The sequence below is a fragment of the Accipiter gentilis genome, chromosome 23 (assembly GCF_929443795.1).
Source record: "Accipiter gentilis chromosome 23, bAccGen1.1, whole genome shotgun sequence".
Taxonomy (NCBI): domain Eukaryota; kingdom Metazoa; phylum Chordata; class Aves; order Accipitriformes; family Accipitridae; genus Astur; species Astur gentilis.
The window spans coordinates 12,374,324-12,385,916 of NC_064902.1; the positions used below are offsets into that span (position 1 = coordinate 12,374,324).

At 52.4% G+C, this 11,593-nt stretch overlaps 1 protein-coding gene across 3 annotated transcripts in view; it reads left to right on the forward strand.

Moving 5' to 3' along the window:
• PLXNA1 (plexin A1) overlaps positions 1-6,376 on the forward strand; it is a 122,379-nt gene extending 116,003 nt beyond the window's left edge. For all 3 annotated transcript variants that reach the window (XM_049826526.1, XM_049826524.1, XM_049826525.1), the window contains exons 31-32: positions 2,173-2,323; positions 5,830-6,376. In XM_049826526.1, the coding sequence (XP_049682483.1) occupies positions 2,173-2,323; positions 5,830-5,925 (247 nt within the window). In that variant the 3' untranslated portion in view covers positions 5,926-6,376. The remainder of the gene's footprint in view (positions 1-2,172; positions 2,324-5,829) is intronic.
• Positions 6,377-11,593: the final 5,217 nt, after the last annotated feature.

Here is an 11,593-nt window from a genome sequence, read left to right on the forward strand (position 1 = left end):
TACTGCTCCTCTGCTGCGGGGATTTATGGCGTAATCAGCATTTCTGGCTTTTGGCACAGTTATCGTCGCAAAGCTTTGCAGAGGCAGGATGGGAGCGATGCGAGGGCGGCTGAGTGGGACTCTAGTCCCAACAGCAGGTCTGTCTGCCACCGTGGTTCAGGCACCAGCTGAAAAAAGGGCATCCTGCCAGTCTGAGGCAGGAATAGCAAAGTAAATGGCTCCGGAGGTGGAAAGCCTGGGGAAACCCAAGGGGAGTGTTGCCGGGGTCATGGCTGTGGTAGCTGTCCTCTGGAAATGGGAGGTGTGACCGGGATCTCGGTCCACATGAACCATGCACACTTGCATTGAAACATGATGGTCTCCTGCCATCCTTTGTGTCATGATAAAACCTGGAATGTAAAACTGCTGCTTGTTACCTGAATGACTTGTGGCAGCCACAAAAGCTTTCTTCTTCAGTAGGTTTCCCTTGTATGTCCATCTCCCATGAGTCCCTCCCCACAAAGGCCTTCACCTGGGTTAAAGGGTGGCCAGGAGGATCTCTGTGGGTTTTCTTTGCTAATCAAAGCTGGCTGGACCTGAGAAGGTTGTGCATATTGTCCCTAATATTCCTCAGCACAGGTAGAATTAATGTCAGCTTTAGGAGATGTCACTCGGGGGGTGATCTCTCTAGCAGCATAGCAGATCTCTTGATGCCTGGTTTAGTCAGAGGTCCTCACCCCAGACCACTGCTCTCTTGGCAGCATCCAGGAAATCTCTCGCATCACTTTCTGAGTGTGAATGAGCCTCCTTGTAAAAAGTGCCCAAGTATTTTATCACTAGCTGAGTTCAGCGCTGTGGGATGGAGTAGATCCTTGTATTCATCTCCTCAAGTGGTCTGGCTGCCATCTGCTCCTATCCAAGTGCTTCAGCCACGTTCCATCTCAGCGTTTGGCTGATGATGCTAATGATGCTAATCACTGTACCAGAAACTTCACTGAGTGAGGAGTCATGAGAAGTAAAGCAAACCTGGGAGAGACTGGCACTCCCTATTTCCAGGTGGTGGGGGTGGCCAGGGCTCATTTGCTGTGGGTAGGGTTTCTTTTTTTAATAGAGGCCTGTGGACACAACCCTGGTTTCCAGAAGGACCTCAGCGGCTGGTCCACTGGTGTGTCTGCTTAGTGTAACCCTCCTGCTGCAATGGGATGCTGCGGCTTTGATCTCCCTGGGTTTTGATGAATATCCTCTTGGATATTCTGCGTTTCCACTACAATTCTGGACCATACAAGCTGTGTCTGGGTTTCCCTGTATTTGCTGAGCTTATCAGTGAGGCAGCTGTGGAATAGGTCTGCAAATCTTAAGGTGTCCTAGGAAATGTGAGGTAGCATGCTGTTGGTAGCAACCATCAGAGAAGCACAAGGAAGGCAGGAAAGCACCAAGTCATTTGACCCAGGCATGCCCTAAGACATCAGTTACCTCCTCTACTGCCCAGGATCCTCTGAGTTCACAGACGTGTCTGCAGAACCTTAGTTTTCAGTGAAAATGAAAGCTCTTTGTAGCTTTTAGGTGCTTGGTAACTTCTGAGCATGACCAGTAGCAGCTGTAGGCTGTGTTGAATGCCTGTTGCTGAGGAAGACATAACCAACGCGGACAGGTATCACTGCGAGGGCTGGATGTGAACTTGTCTTGTGTTCATGCACCAAGTATTTAATTGAATGCAGAGGGGCATTGTTGGCTTCAGTGACACGGCGACCTTAGAGTGGTAGCAAAGCCTTATGTGTTGCTGCAAGCATGGAGGATTCTGGTAGATGCAGTTTGGTGGTAAAACATGCCAACGGGCTGGGAAGGAGGAAAAATGTGTGGTTTAGGAGAGGGTAGGAAATCCCTCAGAGCAGTGGCTCCTGGCTTCCCAGCATGGTGAGCTGGGCTGGGCTGGGCCTGGCACTGCTCCATCTGGAGTGTGTTCCTAATGATGCTGAGCGCTCCATGGAGTGCTCAGAGAGTTCTTGGGAGTGCTCAGAGAGTTCTTGATGAGCTGCAGTGTTATAATGGGTGATAGTGGTATGTCACTGCTCATAGGCAAGATGGTTTTCACTTTGCCTTTCCAGTGGCTGATCTCAGTGAGCGTCATGGTGGCAACCCATCCCCTTCTGTCTGTCCCTATTTCTGACCCACTCTTCTGTTTCTCCCTTGCAGATATTATGCAGATATAGCTAAAATGCCAGCGATCAGTGACCAGGACATGAGCGCATACCTGGCAGAGCAGTCGCGGTTACACCTCAGCCAGTTCAACAGTATGAGTGCGCTGCATGAGATCTACTCCTACATCACCAAGTACAAGGACGAGGTAAGACGTGGTGATGGGGATTCAAGCCTGGGCAGTGAGCTGTGTCCCTTTGCCCGTGTTTCTGCAGTCCCCTGCTTTTCCTACAGAAAAACACTCCATGAAATGCAAGAGAGCAACGTAGTCCATATGTGTGCTTGGGCTGGTGGGGAAGTAAAGGTCTGGGAGGCGTGGAGCCAGGCGCTGGTGTAGGCAGTGCTTCATTCCCCGTATTTTCTGCACGGAGTAATGTGGGGAACACCTATTTTTCTACATATTTGGCACGAGCCCCATGGGGCTGCAGAGTTTGCGGCGTTATCTCAGTGTGCCTCCTCTATCCACTGCCACTGACCCGGTGCCACGGTGGTACCAATATTGTGTGATTATACAGGCGGCATCTGGCTCTGCTCCCTGGGGATGCTAGAGGATGTGGTGGCCTCTTCAGTGCTTGCTTTGTGAACGTCAGTAAGAATGTTTAAAAACCCCTCTGTTGTAATTCATACAAATTAACTTTGTAAAGCACCACTGAAATCCACACCCTGCATCTTTTTATTAAAGCAATAAAATATGTAGCTACAGTAAAATATGGATCTATACATATAACATGATAGTATAGGTTTTATTGTCCCAATAAAGGGGATTGACGACTGTGTTTGAATGGTGGCTTATTTAGGTGACAGAGTGCCAGAACGTCTCCTTGCTTGGAGAGAGACGGGAAAGCCGGCGTCTGGCCCTGCAGGAAGAGAAAACGGGGTCCCCGTCGTACCCTGCAATCCTGAGAGGCATCTCCCAGCGCCTCTTTGAGGTGTGAATTTAGGGAGTCCACGGAAAGGTCATAACAGACCCAGCCCCTGTGTCTAAGGTCACTGCTGGGACCGTGGTGGCCAAAATCCTTGTGGAGCTAGGTACTTTGCAGGAGTGAGGAGGAAGAGGGCCTGGCTTGCCTTCAGACATGGCAGGAGACCCTGGTGCTTGGGAAGGTGGCACGTGGTGGTCACTGTGCAGCTGGTGGCCATGTACCACCATGCTAGTGGAACCTCTGTGCCACTCCCCAAACAACTTGGGATGGCACATCAAGTAGGCTGCTATAGCACTATGCAATGAGTTGGCTGTGGAGGGTTTTTGGGGTTTTACAGTTTGTACAACAGCTCTGTGGCTACCGTAAGTGTGGAAGAGGAGCAGTGTGGAGGATCTAGATTGGCTGTGGGGCAGCCATCAGCCCTCAGCCATCATCAAGTGTCAATTCCTCCAGGCTAAAAGTCTCCCAAGCCTTAAATAAGTTCTCCAAGCCCTGGGTAAGAGCAGGGAGGGGACCATGTGGCGTTAATGAAATGCTCTTTAGGGGCACAGGTCCTCTTCTTGCCCACTAATGGCAGCCTGACATCTGTTGAGTGTCTTGCAGTCGCTCGCTCTCTGAGCATCACAAGTGTGTTCACAGCTCTCAGGAACTTCTTTTATTATTTGTAATGGGATTAATAAATCACAGCTGTTCCCTTTGTTTGTTTTCATTCATTAAGCACAATTATATGCAGCCCGATTGCACCCTCTTTGATGCAAAATGGGAGAGAATAATTTTTCCTGTTGTTCAGTGCAATAATATGCTGTCATTGGCTGTGAATGAAAATCATAATTAATTTTCATTTGGGTACTTGCATCTTGGTAATCAGTGGTCCTGGCTCCTTACAGCAGGTGACAAACCTGGGTCTCTCTCTATGCTCAGCACAGGTTTCCTTTGACTGCATTGTTTCCGTAAGGCTGAGATAAAAGAGGAGCAAATAAATGCAGGGGCAGGTCGTGAATCTTTCCACACCTCAGTATCCCAGGATACACAGCTGTCTTACTGTGAGAGGCAGGCGGGGGGAATAGACTCCTTTTCTACTTCTCAGACCAATCTCATTTGGTTCCAGCTCAGCCACCTTTCAGGCACGTGGGGTTTTGATTTCTGCATGAGTGTTATTACAGTTATTTTATTCTGTGTGTAGCATGACGGCCAACAGCGGCTGCAGAGATGGATGGCGGGGGAGTGTCCCCGGCAGCAGGTTTGTGGCAGAATCTATGAGCTCTCGCGAGTCCAGCTGCAGCCCAGGGTCGTAGCTGCCAGGGGAGGCAAATCAGATGTGCCCGACTCACTGATGAATTGTCCCCTCCTTGGGAGGTGACGCCGGTGTCGAGATGCAGCTTTCCCCTTCGCTTTGGGAAGAGATTCTCCATCGGGCATCTCTTACTGGCCCGGCAGACAGGGAGCAGCCTGGTCCTGTCCCAAAAAGCCTGGTGGAGAGCCAGAGCCTGTCGGTGGCTGGAGGCTGCTGCATGGCAGCACGGTGGATGCTGCACAGCACGCCCTGCACGCCGCTCCGCAACCCGCCGGCGCTGCAGCAGCTCTTAATCAAAGGGAGCTGATTCCCCATTAAGAAGTTACCTGTAGGGCTCCTGATGGACTTTGCCTGCCTCCTAGTAAGTCTATTAATTATACAACAGTTTGTTTCCAATTATGTGGCCAATGAAATGGTTAATCAAGTCCCCTTTGACGGATGCCTTGATATTTAATTGCAAAAAATTTGTTCTCTCAACTAGCTCACCCGAGGAGATGAGATTTCTGTCAGGTTTGTTTTTTTAAATCAGCTTTTCTGCTCTGCTGGCATGATGTTAGTGAGACGAGGCTCCTGGCTGCTGGGAGGGCAACTGCCCCTTCGTTTTATGCTTCGTTACTGCCTTCTCCCCACTCTGAGCCTCGTCCTCCCACCCTCCCACTGCCGCCAGTCCTCCCCTGGCCCTGGAGGCATGGCCGCATCCAGCCCAGGGCAGGGGACCGTCCCTCCACCCTGTGATCTGTCACCCTGGCCAGGAGCTTGTTTAGAGAAAGGGCATTTCAAAGGAGGAAAGTCATTCTTGGCTGACTGTGGGTGCACCCCTTGCACAGGACTGAGGGCTCCCCGTGAGGCAGGCTTTGCTGGTGTATCATCTGGTGTCCCCCTCCATCACCTCAGTGCTCCCCAGTCGTCCACTCTGGGGAGAGAGGAGCAGGGTTTTACCACTGGCGGCAGCTGAAGCCTCATGGATTTGGTCTTTTTGTGCTCGTGGAACCAGTCTGTGGCTTGGTCGTGGTCTCTGAAATGCAGCCCCTTGCCTCCCCAGGACGTTAGAGATTTGCTGGAAGTCATGGACGTGGTGGGAAGGTGTCGTTGTCTTGGTTTTGGTGTTCACCCTCCGTTTGATGACGGGTGTTTGTTTTCTTCATTTCCCCACGTGCAAGTTGGCTTCTCGTTAGTATCAAGCAGGTCCCTGGTGTTACTGCAGCCCCTTGGGGGTCCCCGGAGGCTCTGTCTGAGGGTTGGCAGCACTCAGAGCGGTGTCCTCCACCTCGCGCCTCCTTTGGCCCTTTCCTGGCCCCGTTAGGGACGGGAACAAACGTGGGGCCGCATCCCCATGCCGCGATGCCGTCGATGAGCCGGCGCGGCCACGGGCAAGGAGGAGCCTCTTTGGGTAGGAGGGCATCGTCCTCACCCTCTCTTCTCCCCTCTCTCCCCCAGATTTTAGCTGCGTTGGAGAAGGACGAGCAGGCCCGGAGGCAGCGGCTGAGGAGTAAGCTGGAGCAGGCGATCGACACAATGGCCTTAAGCAGCTGAGAAGGCAGCGGCGCGGTGCCAGCATCCCGGGCAGCGGAGGCGGCGGGAGGGAGGGCCAGCCAGCGGCAGCCGCGGGCAGAAGAAGACTTTGGGGCTGGGGCCGGCCGGACCCGCGGGAGCCGCTGCGCCTCCGCGCGCTTCCCACGAACGAACAAGGAAACCTCACGCTTTAGCGGAAAAAAAAAAAAAAAACAAACCACACAACAAACAAATCCCGATGACGGCAGCAACATCGATAAAATCCCCTGACACACACGCAAAATCCCCCCAATCCCACCGGGATACAGCAGGGACCTTGCAGAGAGGCGATGCCGGGCGGAGGAGAAGGGGGTCGCCTGCCCCACGGACCCGCTGGGCATCCTTTGCCCGGGCAGAGCCCCTGAGCCCGCAAGGAAGGAGGGTCGGGACCGCGGGGCTTTCTAGGACGGCGTTTGGATGTTGTTGTTACTTTGGTGGAGGGAGGGTGGGTGGGCTCCTATTTTTACTGTACTTGACTTGCTCTCCCCTCCTTCTCCCCAGCTGGCCGCTCCCTCTCCTCCTCCTCCTCTCTCTTTTTCTGTCTCTTCCCCCTTCTCTCTCTGTCTGGCCTTCTGCCACTAGTGTTAACTGCTATATTTGCACAATTTACACGAGACAAACAAGATTTTTAATTTAAAGAAAAAAAATTATAACAAAAAACGGGAGGGGAAAAAAAAAAGATTCTAAATTTTTGCAACAAACTAACAAAAACGGTTTTAAAAAATAAGCTAAAGGACTGATGCTGGGGAGATTTGGGGGTGGGGGCAGTAGGGGTGGGCAGGAAAGGGAGAAATCCCTGAGCTTTGATATTTCTAAAATACGTCCTGTGCCATGTTTTATTTGAATGTTGTTTAGTGCGGAAAAAAAAAAAATCAAAAAAAAAGGTGGGAGTTTTGTTAGCTGAATAGATGCTCTTATTTAAATGCTGCTGGAGTGGTTCTGGAGGTCACAATCAGAGAGGAAGGGAGATTCCAAGGTTGGTTTTTCTTTTCCTGGGGGATCACTGAGGGCTGGTCGCTGTTATGTTGAGCTTGTCCTCGTTTTCCCTGTCGGGTGGCCACGGGGAGGTCTGGGCAGCACTGTCCCGGGACAATGTGGGTTGGAGGACGGCTTGGGGGCTGTTGGGAGGGTTCGTGGAGAGCCAGCCTGGGTTTTTTTGGTGGATCCCCTGGTGCTGGAGCAGCCTTAACGAAGCCTCTTTATTTTCCCTACCACGACCCCATCATCCTTTTGTGCTGATGCAGGGAAAGGGACCAGATCCCCAGGGAAAGGGGAGGCAGCTCCTCCGCATCTCCTGACCAGGATTGCCCCTGGAAAACTCCGCTGGGTGACCGGCCCACGGAGGGACCGGCATGCTCGGCCGCCACGGGGCTGTCACCCGCTCCTCCACCCGGGAAGCCCAAACGTGTGCAGGACTTTCCGCCCCAGATTGACCTTTCTTTCTCTGTCTTTTGCTTCTTTCTCCCCCTTTCTCTCCTTGCTGTCACCCCGTCTTGCCTCCGCCGCCTCCGCCCTGCCGGGGGGTTCGCTGGAAACCCGAGGTCTCTCCCTTGGCTGCCCGCTTCGAAACGTCAGATCTTCGCGGGTTTGTGCTTTCCAGAGATGAAAAGGTGCCGAATGCTGCTCTGAATGGCAGCAGGTTACCAAAAACTTCCAAAAAAATGAGGAAAACCCTTTCCTTTTCTGTACCGAGAGCTCTCGCCACTGCCCAGGCCACAGCAGATGGGGCCAAACTCTGCCAGGAGCGGGTGGCTGTCGAAATCCAAGTGGAAGGAAGCCCAGCTGATTTCTGTCCGTTCCCTTAAATCACAAGTTAAGGGGGGGAGAGGGAGAAATAATGAAGTTTTTAATTAAAAAAAAAAAGAAATAATAAAAGTGTGTATATATATATATGTGGTTACAATCTAATTCTCGTGCCCCAGTGGGGTGCTGTATAGTTAACTGAAGGAGAATCGAACCAATATAAATATGAAATTAATTTACACAGCCAGATAAAACAAAACAAACAACAATACAAAAAAAAAAAAAAAAAAAGGATACCAAATTGTCTGGAAGAAATTTCCAAGCCTTTCTCACCATGCAGAACAATCGTTTGAAGCCTGCACATCTCTCATTATGTTGTAGTTTTGTTTGGTTTTGTTTTGTTTTAATAAGGAGGGAAAGGAGAAGATGATGATTAAAAAAAAAAACCAACAAAAAACCCAACCACAACAGCAAAACTATGTTTGAAAAAGAAGTAATAATTGTTTCCCAAACCTATGAACCCCGAGCTGTCGCTGGATTTCTGAGAGCTGTGGGCTGTTGCATGACTGTGCTAGATTTTAGTCTGAGTTGATCTTTTTAAGAAACAGAAGGAAAAAAAAAACCATAAAACAAAAAAACTGCAAGTGTTGAATATTAGAGGTTTGTTTAGACCTGTTATCTATTTTTTTTATTTGAAATTAATTTGTCACTTTCTTGTCCAAAAGGAAAAAAAAAACCACACAACAAACAACAAAAAGCAAAAAGAAAGACTTCAGAGGTTCACATCTCAAATGTGGTACTCGGAGAGCCTTAAAGGACAGCTGTGTGCCCACCCGCCCCGTGCTGGGGCCGCTGCCGGCATCTCCCTGGGCTCTGGGGGGGACCAAATCCTCCCGGGGGGGTCCTTTGCAGAACTCGCTGCCTCTGCGGGAGAGGTGCCTGCGGCTCCCTTTGGTGCAAGGTTGGCCCAAAGCTTCTTCCTCGTGCCGCTGCCCGGTGTTGGCAGAGGTCCTGGAAATCGCCCGGAGGATGGTGGCCGTGCCTTGGTGGTCATTGCGATCTGGTGGAAGGGGAGCGGTGGCTTTGAAGTCTCTATCTGAAAGTGGCGTGGGTCCTACCTGTTGCAGTGGTAAGAGTATCTTGGGGAGCTTCGGTTGCCGTTGAGGGAGCCGAGCATGTAGTTTTTGTGGTGATTGAGAGGGGACGGTGGGACCCTCGCCATTGCTGGTTGGTGGGGGTGGAGGTGTGTTTCTCGGAGCATCTCCCTGAAAATTTCCTTGTTGACGAACGAGGGCTGGAAGCACTGGTAAGAGCAGAGGGTTCATTAGCCTGTTGCTTTCCCAGCAGCAATGCTGTGGGTGCTTCCTCAGCCAGCTGGAGGGACAGGCGGGTTTCTTGGCCGCGGTGGGCCTGGGTTGGATTTGGGCAGCAGAGAGGTTCCCGAGGGGGTCCTGCCGGGCAGGCTGGCAGTGCCGTGGTGTGGCTGTGCTCCCGGCTCCCCTCGCGCTGTGGCCTGGGTCCTCCTGCCCCGTGGTGATGCTGAGAGCCCGTAGCATGGTCCTGGGGATAGGTCCCCATTGGCTTCCTCCTGGGGAGCTTTGGGGTGTCTGCGGTTTGCTCCACCAAAGGTTCCCCCCAGCGCCTCTCCACCCCTCCAGGGTCCCCTTGCTGCCTCTAACAGGGAGGGTGGTGGTCGGCGAGGTGGGCATTGCAACGCTGCCTGCAGCCTCCGGTGCTTCTTGGTGCTACCTTTGCCTTTCATGCGATGCCCAGCGTCCTTAATCGTGCCAGGCAGCCCGTCTTTCCTCCCTCGCCCCAGCCTGGTGGGGGGCAGAGCTGGGCTGGCCGTCCTCGTCTAACCCTGCCTAGGAACGGGGAGAAGCGGGGAGAAGCTGGGAAGCATTCGCAGGACTCCTCTTACCGGTGGTATCGCCTGTGCCCCAAAATAGGGTGAGACGGAGAAGCATCCTCTGCCCTGAGCCTGTGTTTTGGGGACCTTCCGCTCTGCCCCCCGCCATCGGAGGCAGCTGGACCCCGCGGGCTGATCCCCAACCACGGCACCAAGCGGGTCCCTCCCTGTCCCACTCTGCTCCCATTGCTTTTTCTCTTCAGTTTGGGGTTAAAAAAAAAAAAGCGCAGTCCAGCCTGGAAGCATCCCCCGTGCCTGGCCCTGGTGTCCCCTGTGCCACTCCGGGGGCTGGCCCCAGCCTGGGGACAGGGAGCAGGGGGACGGGTGGCGGGACCCACCCCGGGCTCACCCGCTCCCACCAAAGCGCACAAAGAGCTGTCCTTTAAGAAGGCGGGGGGTGGGGAACCTAATGCGGACCCGGCGAAAGGCAGAGAATTTTAATACTTTTAAAAAATTAAATGGGGAAAAAAAATAATAATCCCGAGTCCTGATTACCTTTCTGTGATTGTTTCAGACTTGAAGCAACAGGCCAGCGTGGCTGGTCGAACGCCCTTTGATCGTGTAAATATCCTGCTATTTCCTATTTTAATGTTCTTCAGATTTAGTACTTGTAAATAAACACACGCATCAAGGAGAGATTAAACATTTTTGCTAAAGCCGGTGTCTCACCTGTGTTTTTGGGGGTGATGCAGGCGGGAGGAACGGGTGGTTTTGGGGAAGGGCTGTTCCCAGGAGCAGCTGCCGAATTGGCGGCCGTGCCGGGGTGGCACGATGCAAAATGGCATTGGGATGGGCCAGTTTCACCGGGGCTGCTGGGTGCATGTGTGTGTATGGGGATGCCGAGCTGTGGCTGTTTACAACCCCAAAGGAGCCCTGGGGGCTGCTCCAGGCGCTCGCCGGGAGATTTGAGCAGTCAATATATGTGGTGTGGGAGGGGGCTTCTCCATCAGCCACGTCCCAGGTGGCTTACGTTAAATTGTTTTAAACTGTTCGATTTCACTCGTCGCCTTTCAAAGCACTCAGAGCTGCTGATCAGATGCAGAGGAGCTGAATCCATTACACTGCAAGCAAGAAGAGGTAAATACCTGCTCGGCTGCACTGCCACTCGCTGGGGTCAAAATGAGCTCAGGGAGGCTGGGACAGCTTCACTTCTGCCTCCCGGCCAGCCTGGTCCTTCCTCTCACGGGGACGTAATGGGGTGACAACACAAGTGCTTGGGGACAGGGGGGAAGAGGTACACGGTGGTGGGGCAACGCTGCAGCCGTGTCTCTGCAGGCGCTGCAACGCTGTAGGTCATCCTCTTTTCTAGCTCCTGGTACTTGGCTTTAAGCTTTGCAAAGCCGCTGTGTCACCCCATAACTCTGGGTACCTGTGCAGGATCCTAAAGCAAAGCACTGGGAGAGGAAGGCCATGCCAGCAGGCAGCCACCGTGGCACCCTCCTCACGGTGGTGACCTTCCCCAGCGATGCTGGGTGGCCACAGCAGGCGTGGGGGGACATTCCCAGGCAGAAGGAGGTGACTTTGGGGGGGTGCATCCCCAGGCTGTGGAGTGGGGCCTGGGGCTCTGCCCCGCACACAGACCAAAATCACACAAATTAAGCTGATTTTTTTTTTTTTTTTTCCCTTCTTTCCTTAGCGTCTTCCCTTCCTGGGGCCAATCTCCTGAGGGTTTAGGCTGGCAGGGCTGGTTGTGTACTGTGGATCCTAAATGCATTTTTTCTCTGCATTTAGTATATGTATAAACTGGATGTCTTTTCTGTTTTCTCCTGCAGTTTTCCTACTCTCCAGTGAGAAGAACAGCAGCAGCAAGTATTAAACATCCACTCTTTTAGCTGTAGTGTCATTAAAACAAAGATTGATGTGATTTTTTTTTTCTGTTGTGGTTTAACCCCAGCTGGCAACTAAGCACCACGCATCCACTTGCTCACTCCCCCCCGCCCCAGTGGGATGGGGGAGAGAATCAGAAGAGAAAAAGTGAGAAAACTCATGGGCTGAGAT